The sequence below is a fragment of the Calonectris borealis genome, chromosome 2, assembly GCF_964195595.1.
Source record: "Calonectris borealis chromosome 2, bCalBor7.hap1.2, whole genome shotgun sequence".
Classification (NCBI taxonomy): Eukaryota; Metazoa; Chordata; class Aves; order Procellariiformes; family Procellariidae; genus Calonectris; species Calonectris borealis.
In genome coordinates, this window is record NC_134313.1 from 68,704,751 (window position 1) to 68,724,615 (window position 19,865).

The 19,865-nt window shown below is 41.1% G+C and overlaps 2 protein-coding genes across 8 annotated transcripts in view; one reads left to right on the forward strand and one right to left on the reverse strand.

Annotated features, from left to right (window-relative positions):
* Nucleotides 1-1,135, reverse strand: part of LOC142078937 (uncharacterized) — a 31,113-nt gene extending 29,978 nt beyond the window's left edge. For 3 of the 5 annotated variants that reach the window (XM_075142265.1, XM_075142264.1, XM_075142262.1), the window contains exons 1-2: nucleotides 742-1,135; nucleotides 9-86 (exon numbers count right to left, since the gene is read on the reverse strand). In XM_075142265.1, coding sequence (XP_074998366.1) covers nucleotides 9-59 — 51 coding nt within the window. In that variant the 5' untranslated portion in view covers nucleotides 60-86; nucleotides 742-1,135. Of the gene's footprint in view, nucleotides 1-8 lie in introns of all 5 variants that reach the window. The other 2 variants (XM_075142263.1, XM_075142266.1) reach the window with 1 other exon arrangement.
* Nucleotides 1,008-11,601, forward strand: MSANTD3 (Myb/SANT DNA binding domain containing 3). Of its 3 annotated transcripts, XM_075142267.1 has the most exons (4): nucleotides 1,008-1,206; nucleotides 1,834-2,006; nucleotides 7,000-7,445; nucleotides 8,770-11,601. In XM_075142267.1, exons 3-4 carry the CDS (start codon nucleotides 7,031-7,033, stop codon nucleotides 9,177-9,179), a joined length of 825 nt encoding a protein of 274 aa, XP_074998368.1. In that variant the 5' UTR covers nucleotides 1,008-1,206; nucleotides 1,834-2,006; nucleotides 7,000-7,030; the 3' UTR covers nucleotides 9,180-11,601. The 3 variants fall into 3 exon arrangements, with proteins under 3 accessions (XP_074998368.1, XP_074998369.1, XP_074998370.1); XM_075142268.1 differs by lacking the exon at nucleotides 1,008-1,206 and having other exon boundaries at nucleotides 1,653-2,006; XM_075142269.1 differs by lacking the exons at nucleotides 1,008-1,206; nucleotides 1,834-2,006 and adding an exon at nucleotides 4,573-4,800.
* Nucleotides 11,602-19,865: the final 8,264 nt, after the last annotated feature.

The window sequence follows — 19,865 nt, forward strand, 5'->3', positions numbered from 1 at the left end:
ATACTTACATTGCAGTAGAAAGGGTTTACTTGCTTCTTTATCTCAGCTTCAGGGTCCATATTTGATCTTTAGATGATAAGGAAACTCTAGGCGAATTGCAAGAAGATTGCGAACTATTATTTTAGCTTCACAGAATCATTCATATTCTTCTTCCGCCTATTTAAGCGTCATGCGTATTCCATTTTAATTTGTGCCTCACCCTCAGTTACACTCAACCTTTAAATCTCCAGGCAAATGATCATATTTTTAACTTGAGAGCAAAAGTACAGCGTGGAAAGCAACAATTCGTCTCCAAGAGTTTCCCCTCAGGAAACAAAAAGCCACCAGGAGATTACACATATCCCGACACAAAACTAATCCGAACTATTTCAAGCTTCCCCCTTCTTTCCTGGGATTGAAATGGGCGCATGGGCTGGGACAGATGACACGCAGAGGCAAGAGCCAGGCATGCAGAGCCCGAGGTATGCCTTTGTAACAAGAGCACGGCGGGGTTTTGTGAAGAAAAGCACGCTCCCACTCCGGACCGCGGCAGCGGGGGGGCTGGGGGGCCGAAGCTACAAACCCCTTGGGAACAGCGGCGCCGAGAAAGCGAGCCGGCCCCTGGGCCGCCCGCGGAGCTGACCCAGCACGACGCGGGAACAGTGGCCTTGCCGACACTTCCAGCTCTGCCGGGGAGGGGACGGACACCTGCTCCCGCAAGCAGCCGGGGACACCGCTGGGCCGCCGCTGCGCCCAACTTACCCCAGCCCGGGAGCTGATAGCACTCGGAGGAGCCGAGGGTGCCGGCACCCAGCGGCCACCGGCACTCCCTGCTGCCCGACCGGCTCCTTCCCACCGACCCGCTTGCGGGGCGACTCTCCGCCGCAGCTCCCAGCTCCTCCTCAGGCAACCGCGGAGGGGAGGGGACTGAGGGAGAGCCAACGCGCGCGCCTCCCGCTAGCGGCTCGCGCGCGCTCGCCGTTACACTCCCAACCGCCGCCGCCGGCGGGGCCCGGGGCGCACCGGGCGGGCAGGAACTGCGTCACGCTACGCGCGGAAGGGGCGCGGGAGCCCGACCGGACCGGGGGACGGTACGGTAGCGAGGACCAGGAGCTCCGCGTCGGCGAGAGGAGACGGGGCGCGGCGCGGCACCCCCGGCCCGCCTCCCCCAGCCGCCGCTGGGGGCGCTGGCACACACGCGCGTCGCTCCGCCGGGCGCTATCGGAGGTAAAGCCCGAGCTGGCGTCTTCTGCCGCTGCACCGGGACGGACGGACGGGCGGGCGGACGGGGTCAGGGACCCCCACCCCGCTCCGCACCGCACCGGGGGTGCGCTAGCGACGTGCGGCCCGGGAGCTCGGCCCGCCGGCCTGCGCCAGGTGCAGACGGGGCTGCCCACCCTCTTCCTGGCGGCCGTTGGGGGTTTGCACGTCGCTCCCCAAAACCCACACCCCACAGACACACACACCCCCCTCCGCAGCGCTGCTGCACCTGAAGGTTCAGAGTCCCCCGGGACGGTTCCTCGCCGCGGCAACGGCGGGCCCCGAGAGGCCGGTGCCGCGCCGCCTTTCCTCTGGAGAGGCGGAAATCCAGCGCGGGGTTTGCGGGGAGCTGAAGGAGTGCCGGCGACCTGCCGGCGAGGAGGTGAGGGAGGCAGGCCCGGCCGCCCAGCGCGGGGGGGGGGGGGGGAGGAGGAGAGGGGAGGGGAGCGAAGCCGGCGGCGGCGACGCTTTGTTACGAGAAGGGAGAAACCAGGGGGCTGCAGGGTGGGGTTGTCCCCGCCGCCCCCGCAGAGCGCGGTCTCCGCGGGCGCTGGATGACAGCGTGACCATTTGCCGCTCCTCCTGCCGCGGTAGATGTCCCTGAATCGGCGCCTCAGCCGCAGCCTGCATGCCCGCCCTGGGTGGAGCGGTCGTCTTTGTCGAGCCGGGACCTGCTCTGCTTTCTCGTTCAAGCAGAAGAGGAGCTAGCGAGGAAATAAAAACAAGCTCGAGTTAATGTTTGAGAAGTTCGGGTGCAGGAGAGTCTGGTAGGATTCCTGTTTATGCCTATTTTTGATGAATTTCAGACAATCGTTTGAAATAACAACCTGCGTCCATTACCTTCCTTTGCACAAACTGCTTTGGATGTCCTCCATAGGTAGTGGGATGACCCGCTTGAAATATATCTCTGTGTGTGTATGTATAATGTAATTTTTTTTTTAAAATACATTTGTGTCTATATGTATATAAAATTTGCCAGGAGAAATTTAGGCAAAGTACTGTGAATTTTTACTAATAGATTATTTTATTCATTTGCTGGATGATCCATGATAACTATTAATTTGTATTAAAACGGGGGGGAAAGCACCCAAAGAGTTTTTCTTTTATCTGATTATATGTAATGCAATTTCCATATAAATCTCGTTCATATTTGTAATATGCACCTAATTACCTAGTGATTTCAAGTCTCAAGGTAGACAGGGTCAGGCCTGGAACACTCTGATGGAAGCTCTGTGAGGAAAACCTAACATATGAGAAAGAAGGACACTGTTTACTGCTGGTTCTGTCATTCAAATGAAATATAAACCTGTTGTTGTGACTAGTTTGGGTCATTACATTTCCATGCCTTTCTTTCACCCTCAAACACTGGATGAAAAGGACAGAATTATGACTGATTTTCAATGCTGTTAATTACTGACTATGCTTAAAGCTTCATCTGCAATTTAAGTCGGACAAGTAAATTTTCTGTTTTTCAATCCTTAACTGTTTCTGGTAGTAATCCTGTTGGCATTGGTAAATGAATTCCATTTTCACACCGTAAGTGACCACAGGTTGCTAGCAAACTATTTTCTTTGGGTTTGGTTAGTGTAACCTTAACATTTGCGTTAAGTCTTCCACCATAACTTTCTCTTTGCATTTTCTTATGCCTAAAAAAATATTTCGGGGACTGAAAATGCTCACACATGCCAACCTGAAGTTGCTTCTTTGCAACTGGTTGGAGTTTGGGTGTATGTTTAGGTGTGTGCAAGCAACATAATACATATATGCATATTTATGAACATATGTGCACTTCTTCACTTGTGTAATCTTTTTTCAAGATATTCTTCCTGCAGATCGCATCCCTTATAGTCTTTAAAAGACAAATGCCACACAACATTTCAAAGTAAAAATGAGGAGTTGAGAGACATTTTTGTTATTTTAAAGCATTAAAGGTTAGTGTGAGAGGACAAGTACTTAGGACACTGATTTGTTTTAATGCAAGTTGTGAATTGAGCCATGCCAGGAGAAGATATTTAGGAAAAAGTACTTCCTTACTGCACATGTCTTAGAGCCTGGGCACCTGTAAGCATGGGAGAAGCCTTCCATTCTTTGTTTCTTAGAATTTGCTGTGCAACTGTCCCTATGTCCCTACACATTCCCAAATCAATCCTGTTTACTCTATGAGCTATACCCAGTAAACTGCTTCCATTTCAGCACAGATTCCTATATGCTAAATTATATCATGGGCATATGTCCTGGAAGGATCTTTTAGCCTCGAAATGGAAATTGTTTGGGCTTGTGAGAGTCCTTTCTCATATTCCGCAGAGGAGCCAGTGGGCTGCTAGAAGGTGATTGATATGCATAAAGAAAAAGAGGTGAATATAAATATATGGTGGTGTTTTGCTGCAACTTCTCAGTATTTGAAGTTCTCTGACATCTCAAAGTGCTTTCTGTTCACCTAATTGAAAATAGGCTTTAATATATTGAAGCAAGCAGGCTAAGTATGTAAGAGCTTGAAAAGAATCTTCAAGAACTCTTTTCTTCTGTGTAGTAAGTGCATTAAACTGCTTTCACCTGTTCTTGAGTTCTTTTATGCATCCTAGATCATAATCCTGGCTTTTTCATAGAAAGGACACAAGTACGGTGTGTATGTGTAGGAAAAAAATAGTTAGGAATGTGTATGGGGGAAGGGAAGACATATATTGTATTCTTCTCAGAGTAGGACCTACATTTCCATTCTTAAATGTACAGTATTTGAGCTTATGACTGGGGATCTCAGATGCTACCACAGTAAAAATGATAGTAATAAATGATAGTGTGGTATGAAAGTGATACTTAAGGGTTTGCTGTGGCTCCATCCATGAAAGATGAGCTTTTATCCTAGTACATAGGTTGTTAATATACATGAAGTCATATTTGGAAATGTTTTAAGTATTTACTGATATCAGTTGACCTCTGCCAGTCTGTGTAGCTAAATATTTAGCACCTGGAATCCAGAAGTCCCAGTATCACTGTTTAACTTTTTGAATTTGGTCTCCAAAGTTCTTGAAAATCCATTGGTTTTCTAATTGAAGGGATTTTCTACACACAAACATGTTATGATTTTTGGTCTGAGATTCTCACACCTTTTCAAAGCTAGAAATAAGATTTACATGCATCAGTGGAAGGCAGAATCAGCCATTTCTGATTACACAGAGTCTCTGATCCTGGTTTTTCAGGGTCATACGGTATTGGACCTTATGACTTGCTGGTGGGACTGCTTTTCATCCTGTTCCTCAGTGAAACTGAGGCTAAGACAGTTTGAATTTCATTTCAGCAGCTGTCCAAAGCAGGTCAATGGTTTGGAATGGTACAATAAGTACATAGGTAAAATAGTAGATAGAGTCCATTTCTTTATAGGTCTCTTTTATTTTACATGTTTTGAGAGCTTTTTCGTGGATCAAAGTTGCCAGTTTTCAGTATCTCTTTGTTGGATGTCCATTTCCTGACTTTTTGCTTATTTTTTTAATTTATTTTTTATTTAAGGAACTTCTGAAGCAGATGTTCTCTTCTGTCTATTAGACCTAGACATTATAATGATTGGTATGTGATACTTTCAAGTTTGTTTACATACACTTAGTGTGTTCTGTGGGATTATAAGTGTTTAAGAATTCCTGTCACCAACGCATGGGGTGATTAAGTTTTCACAGACAGCAATAAATAACTTGATATAGTGTGATGGAGGAAATGCTGATCAGGGAACTGTCTTCCTTATGCTCAGCCACCCAGCTCTCTTCCTTCTTCCACCTTTTTCTTTCTTGCAAAATAAACAAGCTGTTCTGCGAGCAGCAGAACTAATAAAGTCTGGTTTCCTGTGGATCTTTCCCTTTGTCTCCTAAATCCTGTCTGCTGCAAAAACTCCAGCTCTCCCATGTCCTCCTGACAGCAGCATTTGATGAGAGACAGCAGAACTGTGACTAGTCAGGAACCACATAGGTGCCAGCTGTCCGGTCGGTACATGCCCAGTGATTACCCAGTCGAGCAGTGACAGAAAGTACAAACTGAGTGTTTGTTGCCTCTTTTTCAGTAGGGGTACAACTTAGCTACTGCTACTGACTTAACATACTTCACTTAAACTCAGACTATTACTTATTTCTATTAACTTTGTTTCAGTTTTGCTGTTCTAGGCTTTGTTCTACTGCCTCCTCTATTCTTTGACTCCTTTTCTTTGTTTTGCTGGGTTTTGTCATATTTTATGGGCAACTTCAGAAAGCTCCTGTTCTTATGTCAGAGTTGGGTTCTCATTTTGATATTAGCCAGTCTGTTAGCTTTCTTTGTAAATATAAGTAGTTACGTTCACTGAAAGAGATGAGAATAACTGTAAGTATTAAGATGTTTGGAGGAAAAGAATTACAAGGATGGTATGAAGAGAGTGCTAGTGCAATGGAGTTAAGGAAAAAATATTGAAAAGAGGAAATCTGATGTGCTATTACATCTTCAAGTAATGTTATGAGGGAAGTAGTGGAAACAATGGGCAAAATATTAGAAAATTAATTTTGGGAGAATCCTAGACTGTTAAGAATATGAACCAATTATCTTATTATATATGTTCCATCTCTGAGTTTTATGATTAAAACCAGAAGAAATGTGAGCTAAGACAGCATTGCTTCCCCATTTTCTACTTAATTATCCAGAAGTTTCCGCCCAAAATGTAAAAGTAATTGGGACTACACAGTTGTAGTGGGAGGGAATGAGGAAAGACGTGTAGAAAGATAAAAGAAAAAACCGCACTTTGCAGCACAGTCATGTGTTAATAATTCAAGGAAACACTGCTTTATTCATTTTTTTATGGCTAAGAATTCCCTGGTATCAGCTACCCTCTTCCTATTGACTAAGTAAGTCCTAGGCTTGAGAAGAGAGGCAGTTGTTAACATAGTGTAAGTATATAGCAGTATTGAGTGAGGTCAAAACTCTTTTTAGCCTGGTCATTCGCTCCTGAGAGTGACCTAAGGAAGTGCAAGCCTAAGGAAGAGTGCCACACACACAGAATCAGCAGTAAAGGGTGAAGGACTTGTAGCTTCAGAGCGGTTAATTTCCATAATTAATTCATGTCTTCTTGCAACCCTTGCCTCTTCTCAGTATTGTAATACTGGTCAGGATCCTCCTGCCTATTGGGTGTCACACAAGGAGGGCTGAGCATGGGGGAGAACCAAACCGACAGAAGTCTTTAAAAAGAGAACTTCTTACTATCATTTCTATACAACTTTCAAATATTGTAGAGAGAGGGGAGAAATTAGTTGTACGCAGTCAGCAAGGGCTGACTTTGTGCACCAAAGGAAACCCAAGCCTGCTGAAGGTGGCTTTAGACTTAAACCTGAAGCTGTCAAGGGCTGGATTTCAGAACTTGTTCCACAGTTCAGCGCTTTGAAAACTCTCTGGGTGTAACAAAGTACAATGAGTAGGAAAACAAGTTATTAAAAATAAGTTACTAAGTAAATTGAATACAGAGTATTTTTGTATTAAGACAAATTGTAACAAAGACAAGAAGCTTCTCCTCATTATGGTATACTTCTGTAACTGTGTAGCCGCTAAAGTGGCAATAGAAAACACCATATAATTATACTATATCTTACCTGAATGTTTCATTAAGTGCTCTGGAACTACTCACAAACTATTCTAGAAAAAGAAGTGTGTTAGAATCAGAAGCTATGCTTAGGAGTTATTTGCTGAAATGCAGTTTTCTGATACTGTAACCAGTTCTAATTTGTGTTTGTTTTTTTGCTTTCAACATTGTTTCCATAGGATTTTTGGCTTCTTGGAGAAACAGTAGAAAATGCAAAACGAAATAATAAAGCCTGCTAAATACTTCTCAGAAGTGGAGAAAAGTGTGCTGCTTGCATTAGTTGAAAAATACAAATACGTGCTTGAATGTAAAAAAAGTGATGCAAGAACTATTGCGCTGAAACAACGTACCTGGCAAGCACTAGCTCATGAATATAATTCACAGCCCAGTGTATCACTGCGAGACTTCAAACAGTTAAAGAAATGCTGGGAAAATATCAAGGCACGGACAAAAAAGATAATGGCACATGAAAGGCGGGAGAAGGTAAAAAGAAGTATTAGTCCACTTATAAATACTCACATCATAGGGAAAGAGAAGATTGCCAGCATAATGCCTGAGCAAATGTACTTTTTGCAGAGCCCACCAGAAGAAGATTCTGAATATCAGCCTGATGCTTCTAGTCAAGGTATAAATGTTACTGTAATGATAGAAGTAGTATTGTTTTGTATGTGGTTTTGCCAGTGATTCTCTTTCAGCAGTCTAAATCTCTCCAATTAGCTGTGACTGCTGGTTATAGAAAAGTAATTTCAGAGCTATGATATTACAAGACTCTGTGTATTTCCCTAGGCCCCCAGGAGTTAAACTGAGGTTTTACTCATTTTTTTTTTCATCAGTTTTTGACATATCTGCTACTTTGTGGCAAGCATCACAGTAGCTATCATGCTGGCTTCCCAGGGAACAGTCCCAAGGATATTTTGATCCTTTATAAAGTACCATTTTGATGGGAAAACATTGAGCATTTAAAAAAAAAAAAAAAAGCCACCAGCAGCAAATTGATACACAATTGTCTGCTGTAAGAGTTCCCTGTAGGTCTTTCCTCCTTTGTTTTCATGGACTAAAAAGAGTACGTAGAGCCATATTTCACACTGCAGTCCACATTGGAGAATGGCCTTTCTGAAAAAGTTCAGCACAACATTCTTCTGTGTTTGGCAAGCATACACAGAAGGAATAATCCAAAACCAGAAGGGAGAGTGGCTACAGCGGTTTCTTGCAAACTTTATTATGTCAGGATCTCACATAGAAGAATGTCCTTGCTCAAAAGACAACAGTAACTACTTTGTGAGATAACATTCTTAGAGTGTCTCTTTCATAATTGTATTTACCATAAGTAGTCATCAGGATTTGCAAAGGAATGTATTTTGAGATCCTTATTTGCAGTGGTAACTATTTTATTCCATGAGTAGCTTCTTTTATTTCAGAAGAATTGGTAGAACCTTCTCAAAGTTAGAATAATGTAATTTTTTCTTAAAAATATACACCACTACGTTTACGACACGTACAGTAGTGAAAAGGAAGGAATAAGTAGTATTCTTCCTAGTATTCCCTCAGTCCCTTGGTATTCGTGTTGATACAGCTCTTCACCTGACACAGATCTTTCATAAAAATTTTGCGAGTCACATACGGGTTTGGCTTAAACAGCTGCATTAAGATTCAGCTTCAGAGTCAGCCACCTAAATTTAGGTGCCCACTTATAAATGTCTACATTCACTTTAGTATTCCGAGCTCCCGTTATAGCCATGGAGGTCTATCAATAGAACCCGAAGTGGTTCAGTTCAGACCATTATGCCTTTAGTATTCTGTGACAGAACTACATTATGTAGTGGCTCCTGTACTATGGTACAGAAGCACAGGGTTTAGATGCATGCACCAATAACTATATTATCACAAGTTTGTGTTTTTGAGGGAGAAGAAAGGAATACTATAATACTTTTTCCTCTTATGTTTTGCAGAGTCATTTGTTGTCTCAAATAGAGAACTTTGTGATGAAGAGAAAGAGCTGGTACATTTCCCAGTATGTGAAGGTACCTCCCAACCTGAGCCTTCGTGTTCTGATGTCAGAATAGCAGCAGATAAGAACTACAGAAGTAAAGCATCTCAGGAAAGTGCTCTGAAAAAGATGCACGAGGAAGAACATCATCAGCAAATGTCAATTTTGCAACTGCAGTTAATCCAAATGAATGAAGTTCATGTGGCAAAAATACAGCAAATAGAAAGAGAGTGTGAGATGGCTGAAGAGGAACACAGGATAAAAATGGAAGTGCTAAATAAAAAGAAAATGTATTGGGAGAGAAAACTGCAGACCATCACAAAAGAATGGCCTGTATCATCCTTTAACAGACCCTTTCCTAATTCACCTTAGAACGTAAAGGGGCAGAGAGTCAGTCTGATTGAGCACATTTATGAGTAACGCGCACTGGAAAGAAGGTTTTTTAATGTGAATGTACAGTGACAGGATAGGTGCCTGGCTGATAGTGAACACACTTTGACTCTTAATGTTTAGGGAAACAGTGGTAGAGTCCACCAAGGGGAAAACTGTATTGTTCATTTGTAGGTAGTTCTGATTTGTTTAACTCTCAGACATGCACAGTGTTCTAAAATGTGAACATATTTTCCCCTCTCAGAATACCCTAACGTCCTTTTGAAATTTAAGGTACTCCGGGTATTCTTACATTGGGTGTTCTTAAGAAAACTTAACAGCTTTAAACATCAGGTTATAGTGTTTATTTTGATTTCTATCTCTTCCTATCTACCATTTCCGGATTGAAGGCAAGGGTTGGAGTTGCTCTCTGCTATTGAAACAAAAGGTGATTGACAGATATTGGTTGATTGTTATGCTGGGGCTTAGCAAAAAAAACCCTGTCTCTAGTTAATATAGTTCATAACTTATTCTTCACAGAAGATGTGAAAATGAAGGAAGTAGCAAAAGGACCACTGTAGTAACTGAGCCCTTTACTTGTGAAGAACAGTAATATTTTCCAGCTGGCTGGTTGATTGAGAGAATGGTTGTGGACTGGCCCTCCAGTTGTTTGAGCCTTGACCCTTAAGAAGCTGGAAAGAAGGTGACTTCTTTCTGAGAAGCCATTGTGCTTGTCCTTTCTCTTCCAGACCCATCTTGTACTCAAGTAGAATACTGAAATAGGAGGGTCGCATGCTGCTGCCAGCACCGTGTGCTCTTCACCTGGAGTCATTCTGACGGGAAGAGCTTTTTAACAATTCATAAAGTTTTTAAAATGTAGTGAGCCAGCCAGCCCATTTGCAAAGTCTCCCTCTATCTCCCTATGCAATACTTGATAGCGTAGCAGCTAGATTGAGTATTTCAACCTCTCCCTAGCTAGAAGAAAAGACTAAGACTCACCCTTTTTTCCTTCACATAGGGTGGGAAGCAGTTCAAGGGAATCATTCCTCTCTTGGAGCATTGTTCTCTTTTGCTCTGTCCTGTGTGTCACAGTGGTGTGTTTCTTGCCTTTGCTGTCAGTGATCAGAGGGGTGATGGACATGATTTGTATGAAAGTATTCACATGAAGGTCCCCACAGAGTTTGGGGCTCCAGAATAGTAGGTGGTAGGAAAGCACAAATAAAGATAATCCTTCCGCAGGCAATCATTTAGTCTCGTGCGGCAAGGATTAAGAAAACATTAAATACCAAACTCCGCAAAGATTCATAAGAACTTCTGATGTGTGAAAAGCTGTTTTACAGGAAGGTGTACAACCGTCATTTGAAGCAGTGAGAAAAATGAACAGAAACATAACTTTTCATTGAAAAACCTGAGTATTCCATTATTCAATAAAGTATTTTCAGATTATAATTCATGAGGGCCAGTCCATACAGTGAGCAACATATTCAAATTAGAATATGTTACAAAACATACATTCCCAGTTATACTCCCATCTCTTCCCTGGATGTCCTTTCTGGTGGGGTGAGTTCCTTTTGGTTTTGTTTTGGGGTTGTTTTTGTGTGTGTGTGTGTTCTTTTTTCTTGAACTGCTTTCCCTGCTGGTGATTCATCTTTGCAAGCACTGCCATTACCAACCACAGTACTCACTGTGGTTAACGCTGTGGTACATGCGTTGCTCTCTTCAACGTGCTAACACCAACAATCGCAATGGGAGTGATTTATTACAACTTATTTTATATGACAGAGAAAAAAAATTTGCAGAGCTGCTGCAAGATCAAAAAAATAGGCCGTGTATGAAATCTGAAGACAGATCTTTTTGACAGCAAACTCAGTTTTCTTATAAATTGGGTGCATGAAGGAAGCACAGAACTTCCAAAGAAGGATATTGTTATGGACACTTTTTTTTTCTGCTGAATGGAAACACTATTGGAAAGTATAATAACAGTAGAGGCAAAGGAAAGAAGTAAACAGGAGTGAGGACCTTTTTGTTCTGAGGATGCATTCTGTGGTCTAGAAGATGAGTCAGTTATTTGAGTGGTTATGACAATTGTTCAGGCACCATCCAGAAAAAAGAATAGGAAAGCCATTTGTCTTAACCAATGATGGGATTCCTTCCACAATGCTTCTAAGTGAAAGTAATTTGAAACTATGAAATTGAAACCATGTATGTTAAGGTGTCAAAAGGTGATGAATGGAGACAATTTCAGCACTGTGAAGAGAGCAAGAACAGAGAGACAATCCAGGTCTAGATAATCCTGTGAGAAGGTATGAAATAGTCCAGGGAGAATCTCACGAAATGTGAGATTAGGGTAGTTTTTACTCCTGAAAGTTATACCATTGCTCATGAAAGATTGTTTTATTTTTATATTAAAAAATCGTTTAAAATATGCATGTTTTCAGACTGTACTAAGTGGGCAATGCCTTACATTTTGGGATATATTCTTATTCTGAGACCAAAAGTTACAGTTCTTAGGCTGAACAGAAGATCAGAGGAGAAAAATTAGAAAGAGCCAAGATGAAGATATGAAAGAAAGAATGATCACTACATGCGCAGAGGAAGAATGGGAATGTCACACCTAACACAAATGATACAAGATGCTTTTGTGGTACAGGTAATAGATGGCTTACTGATGACACAGGCTTTTGCTTTCCCACCTGTGGTTGACTGTTGGTTGCCCTAAGGTTGGGTGATAGACACAGAAAGATGTAAAAGATCAACAAGATGAGGTAATGTGTCTCCTTGCCCGGCTTTGGCTTCTCCATCTGAAGGCTTTGTAACGTGATTGGTGTGGTGGAGTTTCAATGACTTGAGAAATGTGGCTTTTACCTTTTTTTTTTTTTTTTTTTTGCAATTACTTCCTCTGGTATTAGGGTTTATCTTTTCTTTTGTTTGACTTTTCTTATATGTAATACAGCCATCTCAGATGATACGTCCATTTGTTCCTCTCCCTTTTTTCCTAGCTTACATCATTCAAATACTTCCACATAATTGTGTTTTCCTGTTAACCATTTGGCCAATCTTTCCCAAGGTTTTTCCATAGATAATATACAGCGGTATTTTATTTTTTATACAAGTTGTTGGCAAGAATGAACTTAAAAGATACACTGGGCAAAATTATCCCTGCTTAACTCCGTAACAAAAAATATATACCAGACATGTAGTGGCCATTGTTCTCAGACTCTATATTCTTATGAGGAGAAACGACGATCTTCCAGGCAAGGTATGGTGAATTCCTTTATGCTCCCCAAAATGACACGAACCTGGCTCCAAGTGCTGTCTCTCTTTGGAGATCATCTAACTTACTATCTGGTAAAATCTTTTTTATTTGTTGATTTTTTTCTTCTGTATTTCTTTCATATGTCTGTGTTCCTTCTTGTTTTTTTAACTGGCAATATGAGCAGGGGATTTAATCCAGAGCTATGTGTTTTGCTCTTTCCTTTCTCTTGCCCAGATTGCCTAGATCGCATTTGAGCATGAAACGGGTGCTCTTCAGTCGTCATCTTCCCCTTCCACAGAAAGCATGGTTAGTTAGCCTTTTCTACACAGCTGCCCATACGTTCTGGATTCTGCACACAGGCTAGGAACATCAGAGGATTTTAAAGAGAGGTTAGTATAGAGAAAGATCTGTATAGAAAAGAGCACTTTCTCCACTCCAGCTGCTCCATGTAATTCTGGGAGGACAGTCTGTGAGTACAAAGTCATTCATCAGGACCAGAGCTAATGCAGGGTGTTGAAGCTGTGTAAGTGGTACTGATTCTTCGTAAATCCTTGGGGTTCTGCAGACGTTAGATTTGGGGTTTCCTGACAACAATGTTCCTTCTTTCTAGGTAGTGGAAGAGTCTCAGTGGAAGATTTTCTCAGATATTTATTTCCTCAAATCGAGGCTCTTACCCTGACAAAGAAATAACCCATCCTGCAATCTATTATACTACTTCTTTCAATGCCCAGGCTGCTCTGTCACAGGAGCAAGGGATCTTGCTGCTTGCCACAAATCCTCTCTGTGATGCTCCTTCCTACGCTGCAGAGATGTGTTTAGCCAGGGCTGAAAGACACAGCCCCCCTGGCCAGCCGTTGCTCAGAGAAGCAGTCCTTACGGAGCAGGGACAGCTGGCGTGGCTGAGCTCAGCCTCGGATCGCAGGGTTGAAATAGCCCCGTTGCAGCCCTGTGACCAGAGAGGGGAAGGGTGGCTCAGGGTTACCCTTTTCTACATTATACCACATCTAGTTGTCTTGAATTTTGTTTAAGGATCTTTTATCTTCGCGTGTTTCCAACACCAAATTTTAGCAGTCTCCCAAGGATTTGTATGATCACACACGTGTTTTTCAATGATCTTTTGTAGATTATTTTTTTGCTGGTTATAGTTACAGTGACTTTTACAATGTGTCCTCTTCCTTCTTCCCCACTTGCATTATAATGCTTCCAGTTTCATTCTGAATCTCTGTGGTTACAGTCTGTACAACCCCACATCCGTGCCATATCATATTTTCAGGTACTTTTCTCATGATTACGTTGAAACAATAAACTGCTACACATTTAATTGTATTTTTTCCAGGCAAGTAAAGTCCCTCACAAGTAGTCCTGTGATTTCATATTTTGAGCTAGCTTGTTCAAAGCTAATTTTATAAAACCGATGCATCTTAGTTGTATTCATATGATAATTGCCTGTCTTTTCGCATTATTTTTCTGTTTCTTCTTAAAGCAGCTGACTGTAAACTCACATCATCACTCTTCCTGAAGTTTGTCTCTAGTTAGATATTCAAAAACGTTTCTGTGCAAATTAAGTACTAATGTGTACCACAATTAATACATTTAGGCTAATAAAATAAACCAAGTAACAAGATGATGGGATAATATGCAGTGACTGTTAATATAATTCAAAAAACATTATAGGGGACAGCTCTGTGTATTTGATAAAAAGAAGACAATTTGTTGCCATCTATAAGAATAGGATAATAACACATTTTTATAGTGAAAGCAAGCAGTGATCTCTGGTTTTGGTATCACAGATTAACCTCTGTGCTGCTGATTTACAAGGGACTTTGCTTCTTAGATATCTTTTAATTTTTTTAAAATTTTTTTTTTTTTTTGGGTCACAGAATTACAGAAAACAGCTTGATTCTCTCATATGTAAAGAAGGTGCACATAGAAATGTGGACAGATTTCTGGGCCTAAAACAAGAGCAATAAAATAGAAAAGTGCTAGCTGTGGCTCTGGACATTTTACTATTCTGGTGGTGAAGGGATTAGGCATCCCACAACATCATCAGTCATGTTAATAACACTGAACAAAATAAAAAATTGCAAAGGCAAAAAAAAAGGGTTGGCATGGTTTTCAGAGCGAGTCAGAAGTGAAGACAGCTCTTAGCTGTCCCAAGAGGTAACACTCTCATGAACAATCACTGTCGAACAATTCCCCCATGTAGCCTTCACCTTCTCTGATTACTCTTTCCTTCGAGCCTCTGGACACCTCTATCATACCATTCACAGCTCCAAGTGCCTGACAATAAGAAAAGTAACCGTGTCAAGTAGGAATCCCACCAGAGTTATTAGACCTCACTCTTTACTAAACTGAAGTTGGACAATTTTCTGAGACTGCGTTATCCAGACACGCATCCTATGCACTGCGGAAAGGCACGTGAAATCTGTCCAGCACGCAGTCTGCCAAATGGCATGGGCTATGCAGCAAGGAAAAGGAAAAGGTTGTCCACTGGGCAACTGGCTCTGGGTTATAAAACTGTTACATTCATGAGGGCGTGTGGATGCATCTCACTGGATGGTCAGCCTCTTTAACAGTAAGAATCAACATGTATTTTTGCCAAACCTTCTAATTCATCCTAGTCTGGATTTCCCAATCTGTCAAAACAGCCACAGGACAAAAACAAAAGGAAAAAAAAGAAAAAAAAATTAAGCAGTCAAAATAGCTAGAAACAATCTGTTGCCTTCCTGATGAAGAGCTGGCTAGATAAAAAGCTACACTAGGGAAATAACTCCCTAATGTAACAGAAATAAAGCAAGATAGATTTTTAGATTGTTCTTATTTAATTTATGTGGGTTTTTTTTTAAATGCTGATTGAGATTGTTTGTTTTCCTTTTGTTATTCAGTCCAGCTGCAGAATAGTTGTGTGCTTCAGTTTCTGACCAAATGTTAGAGCACCTCATTAATCAAATTTGTTTGGCAAGAGACTAGAAGTAGGTTTGCATTCAGCACAACTTGAGATTGATTGTGTTCCACAAGTCTTTAGATATTTCTTCTCAGATATAAGAGGCTGGTTTTGGACAGCCCTGAATCTGAAACTGGCATTATACACCAATTTAGTAGTAATTTATTATTTATATGGCACTAACGAGTTGACATATAAGCTGCTCAAGCTCTGTCCATTACTTGGTCACGTACAAATCCCTTCCCTTTTCTTAGAATTATGCCCTGAAATTAAGTACTAAGCCACAAATGGACCAGCAGAATTGCCCATATGAATTCCTGCCATGCATTCTGTATCACAGTAAAACGCGAGGAAAAAAACTACTGCTTCTGTTTAATTGTGGAGTTTTGAAATTTTGACCTGTTGCTCTCACACACTTTGCTAAAAATTGTTTTGTTCTATTAGACACCTATGTGCTCCCACAGAACCGTCCTTCAACCCAATGAGCCACGTGGCTTTATAACTTTTGAATACCAAGCCTATGGACTGTATGAAGTCTGAATTGACACACACATGGTAATTTCCATTTATCTGAAAAAGATCTTGTAAATGCTTTCACATACTGAGACTCTGGAAAGTACAAATTAGGGAGGTGATGTGATGGATTTGGTATTTTAACCAGGGCAGAAATTTTGGCAGGCTGAGAGTTATCAGTGCTGACCTAATAGTGAGGTTCAGCTTCTGCTTAAGGAACAATAATATCCAATCCAAATATTGCCTTACCTCCAACTTTCTGTCTAAAATGAGGTGTAATGAGAAGTCCTTGCCAAATAAAGCAACATTGGTTTCCAAAATGCACTTGTTGTGCTTTCAATTACTGGCTTGCCTGAGGGCTCTGAGGCTAGACTGGGCTTTATGTTGCACTCCGCTGGTGGCTGATGATAGCAGTTGAAGAAGACTTCCCATACTGATTTTGTCCTGTTCCTCTTCAATGCAATACTCCTACTTGGATGCACTTAGCCATGCAGTGGTGCCAGTCAGACCATGGTGAGGGGCTCACGTTCTCAAGCTGTGTGGCACTGACTCCCTGCATCTTTTCCGATTACCAAATCAGTGGTGGTGGATGAAATTAAATGAAAAATGAGGAGGTTTGGCCAGCAGGAACAATCATCATTGCTAACTGTGTCACTGAGGTGCCTTGACACACTGATAAGGTGGCAAATTTAGAGGTATAATCAATAAACAATCACAATGGTACTTTGTCTCAGCCAATTACAACACTGTCTTCTGGGGTAAATCTTGCTTTTTCTCCTCTTGTAGACTGATAAATTAATTGCTTGCTTCCAGTTTATACTTCCACAGTCCCGCTGAAGCCGATACTTTTCTCTACATATTGCCGCTGGCTTGATAGATAAGTGTAGATCTCCCCGCTCATTCTGGTCCTAATGCTACAGCCACCGACGCTGCTTCCGTAAATCCAGCACAAGTGTGTTGTCAGGAAGCCAGGCTGGGAAAATGAGGCATGGGAAAAGACTGCCTTAAACTTACACCTTTCTCCTACACACAGCATGGACATAAGTGGCTCAAGCCCCACGGCACAGCAAACTCAAGCCCACATCCTGTCACAACTTAAAACACAAGTACAGACATAGTAACAGCAGTTGGTTACTTTGGTGATCTGTAAAAATGGCTTTGGGTGGTAAGAAATTAGTTTTTTAAATTGTTATATATTAAAATCTTCCAAATCATGGGACAGGTTAAAATTATACCCTGTCAGTGTTCAACTATCAAGAGCAATAAATTAACACTGTCGCTTTAGTCCAACAGATTCAGTTTTCTGTTAGGATTTGGTTAACTGGTATGGTTAATATATCACACAGGCCCCCTCCCACCTTTCTTCCTTGTAAAATCTTTGCTACTTCCATCAAATTAGTTCACATTCTTAATTAAAAAAATAAAGCCAACTACGTTAATCCATCCCCAGTTAGAAATATACATAAATTCAACCAAATGAACAATATATCAAATCTTTTTCTAATATTTTGTATTTTCAGGTATACGTGGGCTTTTGTGTTTATTTATAATTTCCACCATTTTTTTTCTGAAGAGCCTAAGGTTAAAGAATGAGATATCTGATCTTCAGCTTCTCAAGAAGCAGATGTCCTGTCATTTTAGATCGGTACCAGAGAAAAGCTCTAGTAGTCCGTAAATGCAAAACCAGAGATATTCCAGTCTGTTCTACTTCCCAGAGAACTAGAGGGCATAGCCCTAAGCATATCTTTCTTCTTGTGGTTGTGTTTGTGAACTTCCAGTCAGAAGACGTACAAGCTGTTTTACCACCAACCAGCATCCAGCAGCACTAGTGTAGTTACAGGGCCTGTTTTCTAGAGGTGCTGACCCACTATCTTCAGCAGGGGTCATGGCAAATCCGGACCTCTGGGCAAAATGGGCTCTAGAAACCATGGATGGGATTTTCAACAGAGCACGTTGGTTACACTTTCAGATCCCACCAATTTCCAGGGAGCACTGGAGCCCCATTTCCCCTGGGCATCTTCTGGAATTTCCTGCCTACGCGACTACGAGCAAGAAAAAAAAATACTTTTTACTTATCAAAAGCAATCACAAAATGGTTTTCTTTAACATTTTCCTTCCTGTAATCTTTGAGTGACTCGTATGGTTAAGTGAGTAAGAACCTCTCTTTTCCAAAAATTCATGCCGTTTACAGAAGCATTTTTACAACACCCAGGAAGTGAAAACGCTTTAAGAGATAATTTGTTTCCAAATGTGTTATTGCCATCTCTGCCAGTACTACCATCTTGTGATGGTAGATCATGTTGGCCATGTTTTGAGAAGTCTTACTGGCCAGGTTTTTAGAAGTCTTATCTTTCGAAGGGGAAAAAGTAACTTTCACTTTTATTTGGCAATGACCCAGGGTATTATTCGAGGTTGTTGCAAGAGGTTCTCTCTCCACCATCACTTTTTCTTATCCTGCAGAAGCTTCCCCGAGTTTGCATGTATATTCCACCAGCCATGGAATTGCACCTGAATTCCTTTGGTCAAGGAGACTGCAAGGATCCTCTGGAAACCTCTGAAAGTGGTAATCTTTCCATGTGTGTTCGGGGGGCTCAGGATCACTGCAGTCTAAACACAGAGGCACTGAAAATTGGACCTCTAAAACATTGCCAGCACGAGAGCTTGAGAATCTCAAGAAGAAACTTGAATCTAGGCGCTCCTTTTTGTCATTTTTATATAAGTGGTCAAATAATTAGGACCACTCTTTCTTTACACCGTGTTGTATTTATTATGTGACATTAGATTCCGTTGTATTTTAACAATATATAAAATTACATTGTGCCGTGTTTGTGCTTATAGTTGGTGAGCATCTAAACCGGAACTAGCACTTAAGTACTGGGCTATTTGTCATAAGATACTTGAAAATGTATACACTCCTTCTGATACTAAATATTTTAATGGAGCATTAGATGGTATCTCTTGTGGTCTTTGCCTTTTATTAGCAACAGTTTCTGGGTTTTGCTTTTTAAATTGCACTAAAAACTATACATTATTTAAAATCCCCTTTTTAGTCAAATGGTAGCCACGAGGCAAATCTGATTTTCCTAGCATGGTGTCAACCTCAGTCATCTCACCTGTTGTAAAGTGTTGGTTTAGTATTTTGGTGCCTCAAACACCGCCAAAGCTGTTTCTGCCTTGCACGGAAGTAGCTTCTGGAATCACACCTTTAAACAAAATTTTTTTGTTACTGTTGTTTTTAATTGATAAATAATGCCCACATTATAGTTCGAATCTCTAAGGAGCTTACAGTGTGTCTGAGTCCTTAGAAATGTGAGGAATGGGGTTTTCATTATCTTTGTTGTGTAGCTAATTTTCATAGCAAATTCTTTGATTTTCCTACAGAAACAGTGAGTAAAAGGAGACAAAAGTAGGGCCCTAAAATGTATACTTTCTAACAGACAGGGATGTATGAAATGCAACAAAAAGTACCATTGGAGGAAGAGATTCAATAACTGTCTAAGTGAGGAGAATCTAGTCTATGCCTGAAACAGCGTATGTAATAAGGATGACTAACTGTACATTTTAGTGCCTTGTTTCTTGTAAAATGTTTAATCATAAATTACTAAACATAAATAATTAAGAATTTCTGAGAAAATTTATCTAAATATTGTTAATAGAAACTGTATATTCACAGAAAAGTCAATAAATCATCGACTATCGTTACACATTAATTAGACGAGATTTTTAGTCTCCATTCTTTCACAGTTGTTTTCAAATAATGTCATTTAATTTACACATGACTGTGCTATTTCTGTCTTTTAAACTAAACTCCACTCAACTGCATGGAACAGAGAAACTTTCTCAGTGGCACTGTCAGATTTTGTGGGAGAAAGTGCTATTTGTGAGGCCCGTTGTACGTATTCTCCACAGAACTTTGTATTTTGTTTGATTAAATGCTGATACAGTCATAGGATCCTCTGAAATGTTCATCCTGTAG